The 22786-nt window shown below is 39.4% G+C and overlaps 1 protein-coding gene across 1 annotated transcript; it reads right to left on the bottom strand.

Annotated features, from left to right (window-relative positions):
* Positions 1 to 641: 641 nt before the first annotated feature.
* On the bottom strand, positions 642 to 15135 carry LOC306835546 (ectonucleoside triphosphate diphosphohydrolase 2-like). The gene is made up of 9 exons (XM_079362159.1): positions 14809 to 15135; positions 11382 to 11499; positions 8720 to 8870; positions 8422 to 8581; positions 5413 to 5640; positions 3997 to 4269; positions 2934 to 3053; positions 2635 to 2769; positions 642 to 2490 (listed from the first exon to the last, which is right to left on the bottom strand). The coding sequence occupies exons 1-9, from the start codon at positions 14923 to 14925 to the stop codon at positions 2284 to 2286; spliced, it is 1509 nt and encodes a 502-aa protein (XP_079218285.1). The 5' UTR covers positions 14926 to 15135; the 3' UTR covers positions 642 to 2283.
* Positions 15136 to 22786: the final 7651 nt, after the last annotated feature.

The raw sequence follows: 22786 nt of genomic DNA, 5'->3' as shown, positions 1-22786 counted from the left end.
AAAAAAAGTGCAAAACCCCTAAAATTACGTGCATACATTTTATAAAACTGCTCATACGCACACCTTCACGCAAAGTTCCCAAAAAATCCCGATCCACCTGGAGATATGCGCATTAGTCCCATGTGACTCTCCACGCCCACTCAACCATAAATCAATGCAAAGCAACTCGTGAATGATTTAGATTCAATAACGGCAGATTTTTTTGTGAAATAAATAAAAGATAAAATGTTTGTAAATAAATAGATAAAATTGTTAGAACTCTGTTCTAAACATTTGACATTATTATTTAATCTTCCTACTTAAATTTCTGGTTTAATTTGTTTCTTTTGCCTGCCTGTAATCACAGGCAGGCAAAGATAGTAGAAAAGATAGTAGGAATAATTATGAGCTATGCTAAAGATGTTTGAGATCTTTTACTTTTGGGGTTTTGTTGTTGGTGGTTTGTTGTCTCATCCGTGGGTTGCTCTGTTGCTGAGGTGATTTGTTTGCTGTATGCTGCTATACAAATAAGGTTATAATTAGTATATTATTATAAATAAATACATGAACTTTAAATATGTTACTTAAGAGGTGTATTGGACTTAATGAATGTAAATCTGATAAAACAGACATTTTCAATCATTGCTGATTCACTTGGAGACTTTGCTTCAGTCATTTCTTTTATTAGTGACCAACACAAGGGAACAAAAATGAAGATACGCACAGTTAACCAACACAATGTGTCAATGCATGACCTCGCCACAGTGAATAAAGTAAGTTAAGGCATCAAAAAAGGATCCAAGAACATAAATGTGCACCATGTCCCGATTGCACTGTGAGAGTGCATTAACACGTTCAGCATCGTGTTATGTCCCGGTTTGGTGAAGCTGTTGTGCATGTAAACATCTATATCATATTTTAGTGAATACTGGTTGGAATATCACCCTGGTCCCTGGAGTGCAATCTCCAGGGACTCAATAAAGCGGCAGCATGTTAGCTTCGTATCCAGGTTTTTGGTTTTGATCAGCCTGTGTTGTTACAGAGCAGAGTGACTAACAGGTTGATGCTTAATTATTAGTATTTCACACACTGCCTCTGTCCAAAGGTGGGGACTCAATGTAATACGTTTCCCCCCTCACATTTACTTCAACATTTAAGGCACTGAAGCTCACACAGGCTATTTCTGTCACAATAAAATCATATGTGGATTTTATGCCAAAACAAATAGGTGTACATCACATTAGTAGGAAAGACAATTAGGGCCACATTAATGGAGAAAAAACCCTGAGATTTCAAAATTAAAGTCATAAACTTCCAAAATAAAGTAGAAAATTCAAGTGAATAAACTTGTAAATTTAAGGGAAGAAAGTCACAAATGTACACGATTAAAGTCGTTAGTCTACAGTTATACCAGAAGAGCAGCAGCTACCTGTACGACAATAAGGAATGAGGAGCATCTTGGGAAGTTATACTCTACTATAGGTGGCAGAAAGGAAATACTTCCCCATACAACTCTTTGACAAGGTTTCATATTATCAGATTAGTTGTGTTGGGGATTTATGTATTCAGATATGAAAGTCTCTTTTGTGGCAGAGGAACTGTCTCTAAGGGGTTCACCTGTCATCATTTTAGTGCAGGCAGATGGCTGCTCTTCTGATACAACCTTTCAGAATAATCAATTTAACCAGAACCCAATTTATATCATCAATTACTGACTGATTTTAGATTTGTTTTTCTTGATTGGGCCCTAATATTCCGTCTTACATTTTCGACTCAATCTTTTTAAAAATAAAACAACAAAATAAACATGTCAAAGACCATATATGAAAATAAACTGACAAAAGAAACAGAGGGTTTATATAAAATATTCGATAGCACTTTGGGAGAAAGGCCAAACAGGAGCTAGAAATAAAAAACCCAATACTGATACGTGACTTGTAACCAACACCACATCAGTCTGCTTTGAATGCACAAACAATTAGAGTGAAGCTCAGTTCATGTGGATGAGAAGGACTGAACAATAATGACTGAAGATACCAAAACCTGACTCATATTTATCCAAGGCATCGTGAGGAGACACACTTTGATAACGAAAGGATCAGTAAAGTTTTAAGATAGCATAAGACGTCTGAAACATTTGATTTATGAGTGACATGAATCTCAAAAGCAACACAAAGGCTTGTCAATTAAAAGCAACTATATGCAGGACATGTTAATATTTAACATTTGTATACATGTTCATGCAGGTTTCTTTTAGGAGACTAAACGTTTCAGATTGATTTATGCAACGGAGCAGGACGCGTGTCACACCATGCCTTCTTTAGTTCTTATGTTCCTGTAGGTCATCAGCATGTATCCCAGCGCAAAGAAGAGGAGTACGATGAAGAGGAAGAGGATGCCAGCCCAGGGCCCTGAGGGCACAGCCTTCACCAGTCCGAGCCTCTCTGCTGGTACCATACTGCTCAGACTGAGCATGTAGCCAAGAGCCCAGCCTACGGACGCTCCTCCAGCCTGCAGAGGCACAAGAGAGGAGACGCACTAAAAACGACCGCACACACACACACACACACATCCTGATTTCAGCCACCGTTTACTCCCACTTGAATCCCTGCAAATACTGGAAAAAAAATGTAAACAGTCTTCTTTAAATCTGACCTTTTTCTGGAAAGAGATGGAAGGAAGGGATCGCTCATCGAAACCGTATCCCTGCGTCAAGAGGACCTGAACAAAGTTAGCGACGGCGCAGACGTTCTTCATGTGTTTGGACGTCACATTTGTCTTTTGAGTCATCTGTGCATAAAAACAGTAAGAATAGATTTTGTCAATACGCAGTCACATTAATTAAAATGCTTTGGGTAGAATTAAGGTTGTCGGCTGAGATTTTAAAGACGAACTTGAGTGAGTATCATTTCATCTAATTGGCTAGGCTGAGAGAGCGGCGTGCCTGAGAGTACCTCAGAGATGCTCATGTTGCAGATGAGTCGGATTGCCTCCTTCATTCGATTAGGTGACGTGAGGGTGATGTTGGTGAGCTGGTTGATGTATCTGTGAGTGAAGAAGAAAGCAGAGAAAGCCTATGGAGGAGAAAAAGAAAGCCTGAAACATTCAGATCTTGAAAACATCACAAACAGCCTTAAATACCTTCCTTCAATAATTACTGTTAAGGCTGAAATCATTGACATAACAAAAGAAAAACAATAAGCCAGCCAGTTTGTGGAGCCTCAAGTTTGGCACATTTGCCAGTGCGAGCTTGCAAACAGGAAGCCCTAAAGTACTCCCTTCTAAAATGTTAGTTTGAGAATCAGAATCTGACCCACAGACGATACATTATAATAAAAATATAATGTAGCCTCCTGACTTTAAAAGTAACGAGTTTCGTGTCTTTGTTTTAAGGAGTTCATGTAAAAAAAGGGCTTTGATAGGTTTCAGTCAGGAGATTAACAATCATTGCAACTAAAACACTGTTTAGAAGAACCACACTATTAAAAAAATAAAAAAAGTCACATATCATGCAAAATACACTTCACCATGTTTTCTAACACGAATGTGTCCCTAGTCTGTCTAGAAACCAACTAGTTATGAGAAAAGTCCATCCTCTCCATCTTCTGCCTGCTCCACTTTTCAGAAAATGCAAAAGTATAAATGTAAATGTCTTCTCACAGTAAACAATCGGGTGTGGAGCGAGAAGACACAATCCACAGTCCTTTCTAAAGGAGTGTGGTCAGACACAGCTCATTTACATATTTAAAGCAATAGACACAGAAACAGCCTGTTCTGATCAGGCTGAAATAGAGGGGTTTATAGACTTGATAAAATACAGGATCGGAGTGGATTTAGAACAAGAAACTTGACACACTTGTTTTGGGGAGATCTGAGAATTATTTAAACTGGTTGAATATGTGACCTTTAACATCTAAAGAGTGCAACAACTTTAAAAGGTTTCATCTTTCTGAATGAAAAACGATTCTACCCTGCAACAGGACTTTTCCACCTGGTTTGTCGAAAAGTATTCCTCACCATGAAGCTTCCTCTCAGGCTGGGTTGAAAGACTCTGTCAAAGGAGCACTTAGAGAAGGAGCAGTTGCCGAACAAGAACATGTTTTTGACGCTGTCCTGGCAGGTCTGGTAATCTCCTGTACCCACAACTATCACAGACATCTCAGGGTCAAACTGGGCCGGTCTGTAGTCCTTTGTGCACGGAGAATCAAAGACATCGGGTCCCAGCTTGATAGACATGCTGAACTGATGAGGATAGCAGGGATGGGACACCTGAGTCTTCACACCTTGAGTCTGAAACAGAGAAACAAGGTAGAAGTACTTCTACATCCTTCTACATAATATTAATGAAGAGTGCAACATATGGCAAAACTTTATGGTGGACTAGGACACTGGCTGATAGGGGCCAATTTTTGTAGTTGGCGTTGATACAAAAAACAAGAATGTAGGGAACAATGTTTGGGGTAATAGACAATAGGTGTCATTATATAGCTTGCCAGGCAGAGTGTGCTCTGAGGCACCGTTTTCCCACAACTAGCAAAGCATAGAAAACTTCATGAGGAATTCCAGGTAAATTAATTAATTGATATAAAGAAGCCAAAAATCACTTTAAAAAGACTTTTTGAGCCAACATATATTCTCCCTCTAAATTGAAAATGAATTTGTGATTCGCAATCTTGAATATGCATAAACAGACATTTGAATCCACACAGCTGAAATTAATAGATTTATGTTGTCATATTAAACATGGACTGATGAGTATTGTTGTTGATTCTGTTTGATTTATTAGCGCTAGCTTGTTAAGTATGTTGCTATAGTAACGGTCAGTTTAGTGGGCAGTACTGAGGAGATACTGTTTGAGTATGTACAGTAGTAAGGCGATATGTTAGTATGTGGGATTGGAAACAGCCCCTGTGTATGTACATTTTACACGTCCCTCTTCCATGATGAGGGACCAACGAGCTCGGTGGCAGGCTAGCAGGTATACGAGTTGTCAGTTCCTCCTGGGTTTAAATGTTCTTACATTCAGCGTTTTTTTTTCTACTTTTGAAGATGAATCAATACCTGTGTAAAGTCCCTCACATCCTCATCCTGTTTAAAACAGGGAAACATATTTAAATGCACTTTGTGTTTAAAAAAAAAACCAAGGAGATAATAATCTACTTATAACATATCAGATTATTTAAAGGAAAGACATTTGAGTGGTATTGATCCTCTCATGAGCTCTCTGAAAGGAAGCAACTCAAACGTTAAGCTATTCCTTTAAGGAAGTGACGCCTGTTTGCAAGTTTACTGTAAAGAGAGGCTATTGAGTTGATCTTGACCTCTCACCTTTCAGGTGGTTAAGAAAAAGAATCCATAGGAGCAGTAGGAACATTGAACATGAATGTTGATCAATGAAAACAGACAGACACGTTTACAGATTCTTCACTGTACCTTGATGAGATAAGCCAGAAGTTTCCTCAGGAACTGGTCCTGTCCGTAGCACAGAAAGCTCTGGGTGTACAGTGTGTAGGACTGGCCGTAAAGCTTCAGCTCCATCATGTTCTTCTTGTCCTCCACCACGTCCGACGTCTGAAACGTGATCTGAGTTGAAGCTCCGCCCAAATCCAAAGCTCCTATTGTCTCTCTGCCTGGATTCAGCCAACGGCCGACAAAACCGAACTGAAAGGACGAATCAAGATGAGAAAATGTGTATGATGAAAATCAAGAAAGACCAACACCGAAGGGTGTTCAGTCAGAGGAGAGCACGCGAGAAAATAAATCTACTTAAATGTTTCTTCTTTTCGAATTATTTAGCCCTCTAACCAGAGCACATTTAGCAAGATCAGTCAATGTGTGTCAGTTTGTCTATCACTGTTTGTCAAACGGCTCCTTTGATTGACTCTGGAGAAAGTGTACAAGACATCAACTCTTCCCAAACGATGGATTTTGATGACTTTGTTGATTATTTTTACTTCTAGTTGAACAACCAGCAGGTTGAAGGAATCAAAGTATCGCCATTGACTGGATAGTTTTACGAGAGTCGCCATCAGTCTCCCTTTTTCCTTGAGTCCTAATGTCAGCATGTTAACGTGCAAAACTAAAGAGGCCTTCTCAACTGGTTCAGCAGCAAGTGACATTTTTATTAGTTTGACCCTGAGGGATTAGATCCAGCTCCCCAAAACATTCACAACGCATTCACACACTGCAGCCTTGCCAAAGGACAGTTTGGCATGCAGGAGCTGACTCCCTGACTTTCTGGTTAAGAGACAACCGACTCTACCACTGAGTCACAGCCGGCAGCAGGAAACAGAAACTGTGTTACTGTGGTTTCATGTCACAAAAGGGTCAAGTATAAATATCTGTAAGGCAGGCTAAAAAGTCACTCCAAAAATGTTGTCATTTTTTTTTAAATTAGGTTTTTGTTTTCCAAAGTATTTTTATGAGATGCTTAGTTTGGAGGTGATTCAAAAATTAAAGGATTAAATAAATATGAGCAATTTTTAGGACTAGAAAAAGTTGTAATCTGTTCCTGAAAATAATATCTCATTGATCAATCATACATGACACTGCTGCTTATTGCTTATAGAGTTTCGGGTTTGATTTTGCTTCTCTTCAGTTTGGATTTTCATTGGACTGTGTTTAAAATGGAGACATTTAAGAACATTTGTCTGCAAGTGGGTCCACTTCCTTACTTTTCCTTAATGTGGCTCTTATTATCTTATTCAAAGCTGTTGAACTATGTGTGGGTAATAATAGCGAACATTCATGAATGGGGCGTCTCACCCATGTCAAACGATACCATAAATGGTGGTAAGCCTCCTATAGCTTCCAGTCTAACTCAAAAAGACTGATTGCTTTTACCTCACTTAGAGCTCATATTCTGTTACAGTGGAAAACTCATTATCCACCCCCAACCTCCTCTTGGATCACTAATCTAATCTCTTTTCTGTCCTTGGGAAAGATTAAACACTCTTTAAGATGTTCCTCTGCCAGTTTCAACAAACGCTGGCAGCCTTTTTTTGTGTATGTGAATAATTCTCCAGATCCAAACTGATATCTTATAACTCTATCATAATTATATTCTCATAATTATAATCATATTTATATCATGTTAGTTTGTAACAAAATAAATATGTACTGTACAGCTTTCATTTATTTGCATTGCTTCCATCCTTTTTCCTTTTACAAGATAATTATTTTGATAACAGGGTTGCACAAAATCATCACTGAATTTGCTTGTTTCTATCTGGACTTGGGTTCTTCCAGCACGCTGCTCCTGATAAGGGATAAATAGCTTTTGACTTGAATGATGTTTTCATAATCCAATAAATCATCTCAGATTGATCGAGTATATATCTTTTTCTCAAGCCGCAGAATGACCTCTTTATCCATGTGTGCTGAAGTCAAAATATAAACTTCCTAATGCTTTGTAGCCCTAATGGCCACTCGGACTCTGTGGCAGCTACCAGAAATACATCACACTATTAGAGTAGGCACTTACATAAATGCAAACACCTAACAATAAGTTAATGGTCTCCTTCGGGATAATCTTTGAGCCATGCAAAAGAAATATGTTTTATGTAAAACGTTTTAGGTCTAGGTTCTGCTTACTTTAAAAAAAGGGAGAAGACGACAAAATGTAAGAATATTAAAAGACACATCTGGCACATCAGCCCCAGCTGAACTGCAGTGTTTTCAGGAGGAGGTTGACGAGGTCTTGCTGTCGTGTTTTGTTTGCCTGCAGATCACTGGTATAGTTTTGACAGTGACTTGGCTTTGGCTGTGACTCAGCTGGTAGAGTCGGTCTTCTCTCAACCTGGGCAAGACACTTAACCCCAAGTTGCTCCGCTTTGCTTGGTTTGCAGCGTAGGTTTGAATGGGTAGGTTTGACTTGCGGTGTGACATCACACGCAATATAAAAGGCAAAGACAAAACAAAAATCGTAGCAGCCCTAACAGAAGCTAATTAAAGGTCTGGACAAATAGAAGTGGCTTCAGTTCGCTAAAAGCACTTTGAGTAGTTAGAAAAGCACGATACAAGCTCAAGTCCATTTACCATTGGGTGAGGGGCAGACCTGGCCAGTCACCTGGGTGAAGGTTATAACAGATCCAGGAGTCCATCATCCATGTTTTGTTGTAGTTTCATTTATATTAGTGTAGTTTTGACACCATATCTCATGCTGCACACACAACATAGTCTCACAACAGCCGACACACAGATGCACTGACAGACACACCTCTCTCTCTTTGTAAATGGTCTTATTATTGATATTTTTGTGACAGACTTTTACACTGCTTTTAGTGTTAATGTGTGTTTCCCTGTTTCTTATACAGCCTCTAAGAGTAACCAGCATCTTCGTAGTTCAGTGTTAAGTCTTAAGGTAGATCACTGTATCTGTATGAAGAGCTGAATGGGAAAATCTGGTGGTTTTTTTTCTTCTTGAGAACATTAAGATCTCACCTTGACAAAGTTTTCCAGTAAGTAGTTGACCGTGACCCAGCCGTACGCGCCCTCTTCCTGTCCGCTCAGGATGGTTGCCTCTTTAAATTTGAAAGGATAAGACTTGAGTTCGGTTTCCACTTCCTTCATGACTTGCTTGGACTCTGAGGCGTTGACTATGCTATAAAAAAAAGTGGTCAGAGTTAAATGGAAAATGTAACAATATTAAATCCTTCTCAGGAGCATTAAAGTATACTTGAAGAGCAGAGTGGTGGTAATAAAAGGCAGATATCCTGTCTTAATGGGAATCATCACTGACCTCAAGAGCCTCATTCCTGCAGTAGCTCCCAGATAGAGAGGAGTCTGGTGGTGCCGGAATTTGGGGATTTCTTTCAGGGCTTGTTTCATGCAGGCCTGGAGACTTTTAGCTGCACCACCACGAACACCGGCATAACTCGATATCCCTCCACCTCAAAGAGAGAGAAAGTACTTCTTCTTATGACAAACTCAGCATGACCTTAAAACTATCAAAACTGGACTTCCCTTTCTTAAAGGACATACTGTACAGAGACGAGGCAACAATTGATGTTTCTAAGGAGACTCTGAAAACAAATCAGAGCCAGAAGAGGAATATCTGGCAGTGACCAAGGTGGCACAAGCTGTCTGGTGAGGAAGTAGACCCTAAGAGGCAACGGTCTTGCTCAAGATATGGCATGTTGAAACAGCTTCAGTTCTGTTTATTCATAGGATGAAGTTCAATAAGTTGATTATCAAATGTAAAGACAAACTGAAAAAGAAAACACGTTTTCTTACATGTTTTTGACCTTCTGATCTTTTTAACCATCGGTTTTCTTGACAAGTTTTAAAACATGCTGGCTGATCTCTTAGATTTGTATTTGAGGCAAACAAATTAAAAGAAAGTGAGAAATGCACATTGATCTGCATCATACTGGTATAAAGGTAAAAGCTCCAGTCTGGACAGTATGACTCTTATCAGATAAATGGGAATTAAGTGACGCCGTATAAACATAAAAAGAGCGCAAAGGGGATTTAGAAATTAAGTATTGAGTTTATATTCAAAAATGTAAATTTGAACTTTTACTAGTATTGGAAGTAAAATCAAACCACAAATCTCATTCTCAAAACACCAAATAAATGAATTAGTAATTCATTTATTCAAAGCACATAGCATCAACACTGAAACTTAGACTTTTTCCCCTTACACAGTTCACTTATTTGTCAAAAGGTACATTTAGAAAACATCCTCCTCTTTAATTTAATAACAATCTGTGCTCATACACAAACATTCTTGTTTTATACCACGAGAGGGGATTGAGAAAATATCCTTTTAAATTTGAATGGATTTAATGTCTCTGTCAATCAATGTACAGTTCATGTTGTTGTTTGGTCAGGTAAGGGAAAAATCCTGTTTTACTGTGAAGAACACGTTTTACTCACAGCTCGTGTGAGACATGCAACAATGATTTCTAAAATAATGTTCTTGTTTTATGAAGGTTTCTCTCAAATAGCAAAATATCAAAGATAGCCAGAGCTGAAGTTGCCTTCACTTTACTGTTGTGCGACGTGTTGGAAGTTGTAAGAAATGTACTTAGACTGCGTCTGTATCGACACTCCTTATTTAGGCATGAATCACATATTGTGATTATGTTGAGATTTCCTTCAGACTGTCCCGACACTCTGAAGCTTTATTCCTTCTACTAGCAAGAAGAGTAAAATTAAGACATAGATTGACTTAAAATACTTTTGCATTGATAACAGACATGTCCAGCACAGTCATTGGGGTGATCCCGCCAACCTGCAAAGGGACTACAGATGGAAATTAGCCGATGACTCCATATTTACATGTTTATGAATCTGTCCTGTCCCTATTCTAAATAAATATATAGTTTGTACTATTACAGAGGCTTGGATCGTCATCTATCAATAAACCTGTGAGACATTTAAAATGATGCGTGATGCAGTACAGGTCTTAAATCACACACTTTGAGCACAACCTCTCAGTTCAGACAGATCTTCCTTCTTGTTACAAGTTAAACACACATTTTAAATCTCTCCGGGGGAAGCAGATACTTCACTAGTGGGTTAAATGTCACAAAGCCCCTGCAGAGCCATCCAAAAGCAAAAACATGTGAACGTTCACCTGCTTCCATTGCGGCTTCTGGAAGGAACTTTTAGTTTGTGTCAATTGTTTTAAACCCTTACACCAATTGTATTACCGGTATATATCTTTTAATTGATTGTTGTATATTTTTTATCTTAGTATCTAAGTTGTCAGCTGGAGCTGTTTAAAGCTTCTTACTATATTTTTTTAGTCCTTTGTTGGATTGTCTTATTTTAGAGGCGTCAATATTAATTTGAGTGTGCAATAAAAAAGCTCAGTTTTTATTAAATAATAACTTTACTCAACCTATGTGTTTCCACTTGTGTCCTTCGTCAGGGTCATCAAGAAACACATGCAATCTTTGAAGTTAAAAAAAAATAAGGAAAAAATAGTACAAGACTGCAGAGGTAGGCTGGTTCGGTTAGACCGATGAACGCCGTCAGGGAGGTGAGGGGAGTGTCCAACAAAGGCTTGAATGACACCACATTGGTCAATAAGTTGAAAAACAGCTATGAGGGTGAGCTTCGTCAAGAACTCATGTTTTACCAGCTCTAATGATGCAGCAGTATTGATTGCATTTATTATGGATGATGTAGATTTAATCTGGCAGGCCTTCTTGTTCAGCATCACTCACAATGCCAAAAGAAAATCGATGACTAAATTGTAGTTTAGATATTTTTAATACACACAAGAAATGCACAATTTGCTTCTCATGTGGATATCATCTCCTCGGTTTCACTCCTGTCTAATATCTCTCTGCTTTTGCATTTTCTTTGCTTGTTTTAGGAAACAACGCCCTCGATCATGTTGTCAGTAATTTTCTTTTTAAAACTCTGCAAGTCCCATCTGACACACTCACCTTTGGCATGACACTCGCTGTGCTGAGTAACAATCCCAGTGTTGTTCTGCTTGTCAGCCGGCCATTTGTAGATGTACATAGAGGTGTGAGACGAGCCTGCATCCAGAACGATTCCAAACTGAAACAGGCAGGCGTGTTAAATGTCAGAAAACCACATGGTGCAAGGACCTACTGAACAGCACAGCATGAGTCAAGCTGTCAATAAAGCTGCTCTAAAGGGGACTCACTGCTGATGATGACCCCTCAACAATTCAACACATAAAACTGCAAAAATAAGGTGATCATGCAGTTTTATGAATTCTTAATTCCACAATTGATCAACTTTTAATGGCTACATTTCATTAGGGTGGGTTTTTTCTTGCACTTTGCAGTGCAGACCGCCTCAACAGTTGTAATGACAGGATGTGGCTAAATGGTAGACATCCTGTATAACAAATTTAAACATGGTTTGAGGCTTTGCCACACTCACGCATTGTCATGTGTGAAAACAGAATAACACATCAAATTCTATCTTCATCTGTATGTGAAAAAATGAAATGAGATTTTACATATTTTTACAGTTTGTTATCATCTTAAAACAAGCTTGTGTATCAGGGTATTTCATTTGTTTCCCGTAACAGTTTGGATTTGCAAAATAACCCAATAAGACCCCCTGTAATGCTGCTTTATTTTTCTGATCTCTAGTCTCGGCTTGTCCTCTCAAACATGGTAACATCTCACTGTTCAGAGAGACTTCTTCTACTCTGTAGAATATTTGAACTTTTAGCTTCATAATGAAGCAGAAACAACTCATCAGAGCACGCACCCGAGTAAATATACCACTAAGCATTAAAGGGGAGAGCAACGGCCTACCAGAGCCTACATTCAAAAGGTTTACAGCAAGAAGACACATCTGCTAACATTATATCATCCTTGCTGCTAGTTAACGTGAGCACGAGCTCTCGCCAGCACTTTTTCGCTGACTAATATTTAGTGCTGCGGGGATTTTGGCAGTCAGGTGTTAATTGCAAAATCTCCCAAGTAAAATTTGTATCAGAAATAGTAATGATGTTTCATGATAATCTGTGTAACGCCAACAACACAGACAAGCTGTGTGTGAGGGGATCATTTTCAAAGGTACGTGAGCATCTTTCTTTACTTCCTGTCCACAGCGCCTGTGAGTGGGTGCAGATCTTAAAATATTATATCTTTTTCCCCGAGGATGCATGAAGCCTCGGTGAGGTGAACTATATGAATCAAAGTTAACAGTACTAGTGTCGACGAGAATTTAAAACTACTTAAAACCGTGAAAAATGGTGTCCCACAAGGCTCTACTCTAAGACCATTTATTTTCTTCGTCTTTTCGATGAATCCAAAGCATGAAAATAGTTCAAATACATCCAGATAGTCCTTTTATATTTTCAAGGAACAACAGTTGGATTCATATTCTGATTCAGGAAACTGTTTTTACCTCTGAGAGATAATTCACAGTCTGAGTCAAGACAACACTATTGACATAAACGAGTGATAACAGATGAAAAAAAGAAAATCATGATGAAGCACAGTCAAATTCTTTGTTTTTCACACAAAACACATAAAAGCCAGATTAATAAAAAGCTGAAAAATTCAGCGCTAAGCAACGACTCCACTACGACTGTAGGACTGCACACTGTGACGCATTGACAGCTCATCAACAGCTGTCAATGATGTTAATGAGCAACTATTACAAACTCCGGCCTACTGTTTCAGTACTCATTTACATGTGCTCTGTCCCTATCTAAAAATAAATGGAAACAAAATAAGCATGTAATTAGTCTGGTAATTAGCCTGCAGAGCTCCTTGCCAGGTACTTATTGTGGGTTACAGAGTATGAGGAGGAGCCGTTAGAAACAAAGTCTTAGTTGACCTGCTGAGAGACTTTATACAAACTGAATACCTGTCATGATTTGACTAAAAAGGTCAGTCTTACACTCTGATTTGCTGTTACAACAAGTCATATTGTTATGAGTACTGCTGTGTTTTAGCTGTTTCACATTGTGACTTTTGTTTTTTTTCACTCTTCTGCAGCTTCAAAGCATCGCGTTCTATTCAAATATTGGTCGAAGGCAGCATATGACAGATTAAAGATGATGTGCCATTTACAAAACATTAGACAGAACATGCATTCTGCCCCCCTCTCATTGTTTGATCACTTCCTCCTGCATAGCAGCTCGTGACCTTTGAGGTTGGCATGTTAGGCAATGTGGTACTGATTCATTTTCAGCATTTAGCTGACACACTTGTGTCATTACACAATTTCTGAGTAAGTTCACAACAGGACAGTAAGGCTCACATCACAACAATTGTATGTCCAATCTTTTAACTGCAGTGTGATGAGCCAACAAGCTACTCATCAAATGTGTTCATCATGTTATTTGTACATTTAAAACTGCCTGTTTTTATGTAATCTACAATTATGGGACCCTTTTGAAAAGTCAACTATTTGAATTAAGAAATACTTTACTGGGCCCAAACTTAAACCCCAACATCTTTGTGAAACTTCAAATGCCTTCAACTACATGTAAACTATAACTCCACTGGTCCTAACATAAGTCAGATTGTGTAGAAATGAACTAGAAACCAAAGATGATTTATTTATCAACTGATTAATTCCCTGTGATTTTCTGTGATGAGTTTATGGTCTCAACCTCAAGGCTCAAGTCTTCTTCAAAACAGCCAAATGGACAAAGTGAGCTATAGGGTGTGCAGGGCTGTCTTGAAACGTTCTAACCACAACCTAAAGAAAGCGTTTTGTGAGAAGACTAACTTACAATGGTATTTAAAGTTTAAACCCTTGTTTGATTGCCAAATAGTAGAATATTAAATGTGTATCGCTGTTAGGTATTGTGTATTCCTGCAACACTTTCCTTACACAGCAAAATAGTCCATAAGGTGTCCACTTTTTTTTGTATTTTTTTTTTTTTTAGAGAAGACAAGGATCTAAAATATGAAAAAGGCAGGTCAAGTGAGACATGCATTTTTAAGTCATTCTGGGTAAATTCATGTTATTTAAAAGGCAGAAATAAAATATTGGGAGTTATGACATGAAAAACAATCCTCCTATACTTTCTCAGGAAATTGATGAAATTGATTGGTCACATTATCCACATCTTCCCCCCAAAAAAACACTCAACCCCAAATATTCTTCGTCTCCCTTACAGGCTTACAGAAACAACTCAAAGGCATGCCAGCTAAAACTTCTGTACAAAGGGAAAATATTAAGTATGCACACATGTATATGTAAATAATATATATCTGTAACACTAAACATCACCGTTACTTCGATTGCATTTGTTAGAAGAAAAACACACATGCCACACTTGTGCCACCTGCACATCTCTCCATTGGCAGATTGAATCTTTCGGACGCGTCAATTGAAAGAACATGCAGATAATATTCTGAGCATTACCAAGTTTTTAGCAGGAATCTCGGTGTCGGTAGCCGGGATGACCACTAGCAGGATCCCGACTATAGCCAAAACCAGCAGCACCACCGCGGGGATGAACTGGACACACCGGAGAGCCATGGTTCAGCGCGCTCGGGTGCAGCTGTGCGTGCAGCTTCTGCGTCAAAGTGTGTGAAGCGAGCACTTTTATACTGAGAAGAGAACCCCGCAGAGAAAAAGCGCATGCATTAAAAAGCTGACGGCCGTGGGTTTGGTCTGAGGTTTTTATGCATTACTTGCATGGCATCACTCTGCACGCACCCACACACACACTTCCACCCACACGCACCCAACCGCTACCGTATGCGAGCTGATCTAAGTAGGCTAAGGTTCTTGTAAGGAACAATGATATTGAGTTTAACTTCACCCTCATATGGACAGGATACTTGGTGTCAAGGTTTTTTCTTCTGCAGACACACAGCTCATATGCTAAAGACTTGCAGGACTAGACAATCTTCATGTTTTTGAGCCACAACAGCCCTCCTCAAGCAGGCCAATGAACCTGAGTTTAGTTCACTTTACAGCTTTTTAGGTGAGAAACCACTATTCACCTTTATGAAGATACCACGTGCATGGGCGCGCGTGTATCTCTGTATCTGTATAAATGTGTATCTGTTTGTTTACAAATTGGTGTCCTGCAACTCAGAATTAATCACTTTATTACACAGATTATTTCCAAAATTGAACAAAAATCGGATAAAAAAAAACCTTTAGCATTGAGTAAATTAGAAAATAAAAAACAGGAAACAAGCGATCACAAGCCACCAAAACGCAAACAGTGCTCTTGAACTGCTTTCATTTAGACGCAGTCTTTTTGTTCTCTATATATTTTTAAAATTAAACATTTTTAGCAATACAACATTACTGTGCAACAGTCTATAATAGGATTACATTTTTTTAATGAACAATTCCCTCTTTTTACCAGATATTGTTTTTCTGTGTTAAAAAAAAAGTTACAGTACCTGTGAACGTGTTTTAACGATTTAATCCACTAGATGGTGCTGTAATCTAATTTCTGACAAGCCAGGACACAGAACTGGCTGTTTCATTTTCCCTGCAAATGAACCATTTATCAGTTTATGGATCGAAATAAAGTTAATCTGAAAAAATATTCACAACCTGCTGCAAGAAAAACAGAAACGGCTCTTTAAGCGATATTATAATATATTTATATGCAGGAACTTTAAGCTAAATATATTTCTTTCCCAACATTAAACAATGTGCTATACGTAGATGTACACAGTCATCTTGTTTACATAAACTGTTATCTTCCAGGAGCTCAGTGTTTTGAATAAGACATTTCAGGACGTTTCAACACAAAAGGAGCCTTTACAAAACTCAAGTTTTGAATGTGGTCCCTTTCCCCAGCAGGCTCAGATTTAAATAAAGGCCTGTAAAGGCTAAAACAAATCTCTCTTGTATTATTTCCGACCCTCCCTGTGTGTATGTGTATGTGTGTGTACCGAACTGCTGATGACTCTGCAGCTTGCAGCGAGCTCCTCTATGGTTGGTGGGGTTCAGGGGGGAGGGGGTGATTGCCTGAACAGAACTTGGGGGGTGACACAAATGGCAGTGAGGTGAAGAGGTCGACAACATAATTCTGAGATGCACAGATAAATCAGAAGTGTCCAGGCACAGAGGTCCAACCAGCCACCTGATGTTTCCTCTCTAAACACCCCCCCCCCTCCAAGAGCTTAAACACTGTAAAAAGAAAAAAAAGAAAAGATAGTCCACCTCTACATGTCCCTTTAAGAACTACTGTTAGAGAGGGCTTACATGCAACATCACTACATGACACTGAATAAACAGCATTGTAATCCATCGCAGTAAATTTGAGAACATCTGTAAAAGAAAGTTTTTAATCTTGATGTAGAAAAGTTACACCCCAATATATCCTTCAGTCAAGGCCTTACATGTTTATATTCTAACATACTATTCCCAAGACCCTTCCTGTGGAGTCCTGACAGAAAACAAAGAAAACACACATTCATGATTGCATGAATAAATATGTGACTTTTTAGCCCAGACCAAGAAGCCCTTTGAAAAACAGAGCGGGTTTGAGGAGTGATGCGCATGATTTGTCTGTGTGACCAAACAATGCAGTTTGAACAGTTAGCGGATAAAGTGAATTAGATGCCAGTTTATGCTTTACATTTAACACCCATACGTATTTAGAGGGGAATAAAACAACATCCTCTTACATGGTGCAATGAACAAGACCTGAAAGGGATCATGACACACAGAGTCCAGATTGTCAGAGAAGATCATGGTTACATATTTTGTGTCTGTTGCTTTCTCTTTAACCAGTCCAGTTGCCTTTGGATCCCGATTTCAGTTTACCATGGCCTGGATGACTGAGAACCTACACAGACATGTTGCTTTCCCTGCTCTCGCTGTGCAGGAGGAATTTCTTCATTGAGAGTATTCCCAGACAGCACAGGACAACAGTAGGTCTGCAAAGTTGTGGGTACAAACTCGGGTGAAAGGGAGCAGGTGATGTTTTAGAGGCGTCTATTTCCCTGTGCTATTGATTTTTTTTTTATTCTGTCAATTTTGACATACTGCTTAACTTTGCACCTTGGATTTTGCTACCCCATCCCAGTTTGTAGCATCATTGCACTCATCATCTCTGCAGCTCATTTGATGTAGCTCATATTCACTGTGCTGAGGATGCTCTGCATGTAAAAATCTTGCTGGCTTGCACTGCAAAATGTGACTTAATAAAGTTGACCATCCTGCATATTGCATTCAACATATATAAACCATGGTGGATGAATCTCTTCTTGCCTCCTTAATGGTATTGAAGTTTGGATATTTGAATGCTCTCATTGTTGATTTTTGGCACAACGACCTTCAATTTACGCCTGATTATTATTCCCTCATTTTGAATTTTGTTTTAGCATCAAAAGACTTGAGTCTTACATTTACTATATCAAAAAAAAAAACCAACAAAACTGAAAATACATTCATATAAACAATGTCTCTCATGTCATACTAGATGCTTATCGACACAAAATTGAGTATGAAATTGCAATTTCTACAGAAAATAAAAGTTAGAGTAGGTATAAAAATGACTAAATAAAATCCTACATGGTCTGAAACCGATCATGTGTCAAATTTAGATCTTTGACATTAATAATGAAAGGTCTCCATAGAGATCAAACATCATCTGTTTAGCCTTTAATATGTATTATATCCTTTCTAAACGAAGGCTTGATTGCATCAGCATTGTCCACTGAGTAGCCCTCGATTTGTGGACACTTGTCTTTAACCATTAGTGCGTGTGCGTGTAGAGCAAGCGCAGGTCAATAAATGCTTGTTCACTGTTCATATCATTAGACAGCTGCCACGTGCAGTTCAAGAAAAGATTAGAAAGCACTGTATTTTCTACTTTTGCGTGCGAAGGCAGAAACTTGACTCCTTGACTGACGTGTACGAACAAATGCCACCCAAAAGAAGAGAGAGGCAACACATTCAGACAAGGTGGAACAACATCAACAAACACAAAAGATCAAACAAAACCCAACATATTCATAAAACAAGGTGGTTGCTGAATAAAATACTTCAGGGGTGCTGTGTGCATAATGTGGTAGCAGTCTGATTATGTATACATGTATATAGTAAGATATTTGATGGCAACTGGGATAATTTTTGTTTTTATAAATGATGTTTTAACACTGAACAATGTGTTCCTCTGTTGAAAATGAAAAGGTAATGGAGGTGTGAAGGTTGTTTTGCCTGAGAATATCACACACTGTATGTGGAAAAAGGCAGAAATGTGATTTACTGTAAATGAAGCCATGGCTGACCTTCTCTTGAGTATCGACACAGTTTTGCCAGTCGACCCTCTTTAAGGACAACAATGGACATCAAGGCCTCGTTTATTGTGTTGGCCGAGTCGTAAATCGATGATTAGCTGGGATCAATAAACATCCATTGAGTATTACCTCTGATCAGTAAAGATCCACTTAACCAGCCGTTCAACAGACAAATCCTGCATCAGAGAAAACATGTTACAGAACAAAAGCTTGTTTGTTGTGTGGATTGGACTGCGTCGCTGCCTTCTTTGTCTCAGTCGGTGAAACTGACAGACGGTTGATCTGAAGTACTTCTCTCAAAAACACGACATTCAGTCAGAATCAACATTTCTTACAGTGTACCAACAGCCCTAAGATCTTCTACAGGCCGTCCCTGCATGCTGGAGCGTCAGGGCACACAGAGGGCATTCACACCTTGTTAAGTTTTACAACTGGTGCATTTGTCGGCCTCAGACTTCTATTGCCCCCGTGACTCAGGCCCCGCTTTGAAGTGACCTTCTCCGTCAATCTGGGTGATGATGGAGAAATTTAGGGTTTTCTCTGATGAATGTGAATGTAGGAGCACACCTTGGGGCACAGAGTTTACTGAGGAAGAGTTTATCGTTAGTGACAATGGAAAGTTAATCAGCCATTAATTTAATCACATTCAACTATAGGGCTGGTCATTAGTAGTGAGTGAGTAGTTGCTGTAGATGACATGACACCTCCAGTTTGTTACAACTTAGTGAATCATCACCACAACAGGGTCACATGAGGAGGGGAAACATGAGCAGCCAGACAACAACATGATAAATAAACACGTTTAATAAGACTACTTCATCGAGATTCCCACATTTCTAAATCCACGACACCATCTCAGAGGTTATACGCGGATACATTTCAGACCCAAAAGAAAAATGTTATAGCTGAGCGTACAACATTTTCAAAGCCAATTTCCTTTTTTTTCAAACATCTACTCTAAAAAAGGTTTACATGTGCACCTCAGAGCGGGAAGCTTTCTCTGTTGAACGGGCTGGTCTTAAGAGACAAAACTTAAAATGACAGCAACATTTAATGCTAAGATAGATTTAGCATATATAGCATTGATATACTGAAAGTTACTTGTGGCCGATTTTTTTTTAAGGTTCATTCTTGGGGGATTGTTATGCCTCTATTTAGAAATAGGACAGACGAGTGAGAAAAAAAAGGCAGAGAGAGAGAGAGTGAGGCATAACATGGGCTGACCACATGAAGGAACATGGGACACACACACACTAACCACGAGGCTATCTCCTAAAATACTCCTTTTAAGAACAGTAATGCACACACATTACAAATCTGTAGTTACACTCTTTAAAATGCAGGACTACAGATTTATCCAGAACTTTCCAGAAGTTCATAATGCTTTGAACGGTGGAATACTGATACTTTTATAAACCTTGTAGGGTGCTGGTTCGATTGAATGGACTCCTTAATTAAAGACAACTAGTGACAGCAGAGGAAGGCAGTGCACTCTGTACTTCACAAATATCAATGTTACACTTAGACCTCTACGACTGTCTGTTAGCGAGCCGGCCTGCAAACTCCACATGGTGAAAACAGTTGGTACTTCAAAGGGCGACGCAGATACTGCAGGTTGTGGACTGTGCAGAACACAATGGAAATCGTCACACAGTAAAACAGTTTCAACCTTTTTTCCCTCTGGCAGAAAAAAAAGGGAGATTTATGTTCTTGGTTTTACTTTTTTCACACAAAAAAAAGATGCATGAAGTTTGTTTTTATTTCAAACCTTGTGTGCAGTCCATTTGTTTGGTTTTTAAGTTTCATGTCAAATGCGCGTTCTGTACTTCAAACAACTGAAGTCCTGCTTAAGTACAGTCTTACATGGATTGCTTCACTTTTCCTTTAAAGAATTTTTTTCCTTTTACCTGAGCACGACATACCGCTGTAAACTGCATGAAGGAATGCCTATAGAGGTGATTAAAGGAGCAGGCAGCAGGTGATATTTAAGAGCGGGGTGGGGGAGTGGGGGGTGCGGAAGGACTTCTTGAAAGGGGGGGGGGTTTGTAAGGAGGTGAAAGTATGAGGCTCCAAAGCAGCGTGGACGAGGCTCCTGTAATCCTGTAGCACAGTTCCATCCTTTTACATGCAGGGCCTTCTGTTATTTGTGTCAGCCACTCATCACTCACACATCCTGCAGCAGGAATGGGATCCTGCTCAATTTGGCCTCTGTGAAAAAGCAGAGCCATTGAAAGGAGCGCCACTGAGGTGATCCTGACCAGGATCAGATTCCCCAGCTACCTGGTTCATGTGTACATGAAAAAACTATAATGTACTTTAAGGATTCCCCCCCCCCCCCCCCTTTTTCCAGGGCAGGGGTGGGAAGCAGACGGGGGGCACCTGAAACAGTGTTGTACCCACCTTTTCAATATGAATGACTTTTTTTGTCAGGTCTGAATGTGGGATTAAATCTTTTGAGCACACCCACTTTGTAGAAGCTGAATGTGGAATAAAGGCTGCTATTGTGTGACAGCGGCTTCCCTCAGGGCCTTCACAGCTCCCCGGCCTTCCCAGCCCACCTCACACACTCTCTCAACCCTGAACTAGCAATTACACGGTCAAATCAAAACCTGGGCACTCAGGACTAATTGTTTCTAACAGGCTTTTGTAAAGGGAGGGCCATGTTGTTTCCCATTCAGCGAGGCTTCCCTGCCTCCTCGTGTGTCAGATAGGGGAAGGCATCGTTCCAGCCGGGAGATAAGCCACAGGCTTTTTTTTTAATGCCCCAAAGCAGACTTAATTTTCACCTTCCTTTCACGGTTCAGGTGCACTTGTGTATTGAGGCGGTCAGAATCTGCAGTGGGTGGGTTGGCCTGACGGATACAGTACCTCACAGGATGTCATTCATCGGCTGCTTCCGGAATGTGTTGAGCAGTGTGTGTGTGTGTGTGTGTGTGTGTGTGTGTGTGTGTGTGTGTGTGTGTGTGTGTGATTTCACCACTGTCCGGCATCTTACTCCCCTTTTCTGCACTTTTTCTAAAGACAGTTTGCCTCTCAGACGTGCGTAATGATGGAGCGGAAACATTTTTGTGTGTTACCTGCCTCTGGTCTCATGCTATGCACACAAAGTGTACAGTAGGTTACGTTAACCAAATATTAAAACCTTAAAAAAAGTGAACAAGATTTCATTTGACACTACATTTAGTATAAAATTGCAATTTCTACAGAAAATAAAAGTTAGAGTAGGTATAAAAATGATAAAATCCTACATGGTCAGAAACTGCATTATCCATATAAGTCCGTCTTTCACTGAACAAGACTTTACATGGAGATTACTTTATAATACAAAGTAGTATTTTTACTGTCATAAAACACAAGAACGTTTCACGTACATTTCACCTGCTGAATGTAACACTTCCCTGCACTGCACTGGGGCTGTTTATATAACACAACCAGTGCTGCCTTCATGCATGTATTCTTCATCGTCCTTTTTGTTGCCCGCAAGTTTGTTCTTCTCCAGATGTTGTTGAGGGGATCCTCCATTATCAGTATTTCGATCTCCTCTGGCTGCAGTCCAAATGTCCAAGTGACCGACAGCAGGACACTGAACTCAAAACAACTCGCAAAATATTAGCAGTGTGTTCCAATGAAAAACACACAAATCTGATGGGCAGGTTGGCACCTTGTATGAAAGTCTCAGTCAGTGAAAAGTTGAATGTGTGGCCATGCAGAGAAGATAAGAAGGTGCTGGTGCATTAAGTCATAAAAGACGAGGGAAAAATTACACTTTCTGGAAGAACAAACCGATGCTTAGTGATGGTTCTCACTTTTGATATTTCCAGGGAATATCAACCTAACGACAAGTTCATCACACCAAACAATAATGCAGAGGTCCGTTAGACTCAATGGACTGAAGCATTAAGAAGAAGCTAGCAAGTCATCAAACAGGGACCTGATAAAGCAGCAGGGACAGAAAACACTAATGAGTTGATTATGAATGTCAAACTTCACATGTACTCAGCACTGGGACGGGGTTTGTTCTATATACTCCAATAGTTTTCTCTTTTTTTCATTCCCTGGTAAAACCCTCGATAAACAGTCATTTGCTTAAAAGCTCCATTTGGAAAGTCTTTCCCAACATGCTC

This window comes from Symphodus melops, assembly GCF_947650265.1.
Source record: "Symphodus melops genome assembly, chromosome: 1".
In the NCBI taxonomy this organism is placed as follows: Eukaryota; Metazoa; Chordata; class Actinopteri; order Labriformes; family Labridae; genus Symphodus; species Symphodus melops.
Note: the sequence above shows the minus strand (reverse complement) of the source record. Positions and strands in the feature narration are given on the sequence as shown.

Excerpts from the sequence above, each read along its gene's own strand:
- LOC306835546 (XM_079362159.1), bottom strand. The coding sequence starts at position 14,925 with ATGGCTCTCCGGTGTGTCCAGTTCATCCCCGCGGTGGTGCTGCTGGTT. Across the intron at positions 8,871-11,381 it reads CAGCGAGTGTCATGCCAAAG|GTGGAGGGATATCGAGTTAT; the intron begins GTGAGTGTGTCA and ends TCTCTCTTTGAG. Across the intron at positions 5,641-8,421 it reads TACTGGAAAACTTTGTCAAG|TTCGGTTTTGTCGGCCGTTG; the intron begins GTGAGATCTTAA and ends TCGTCCTTTCAG.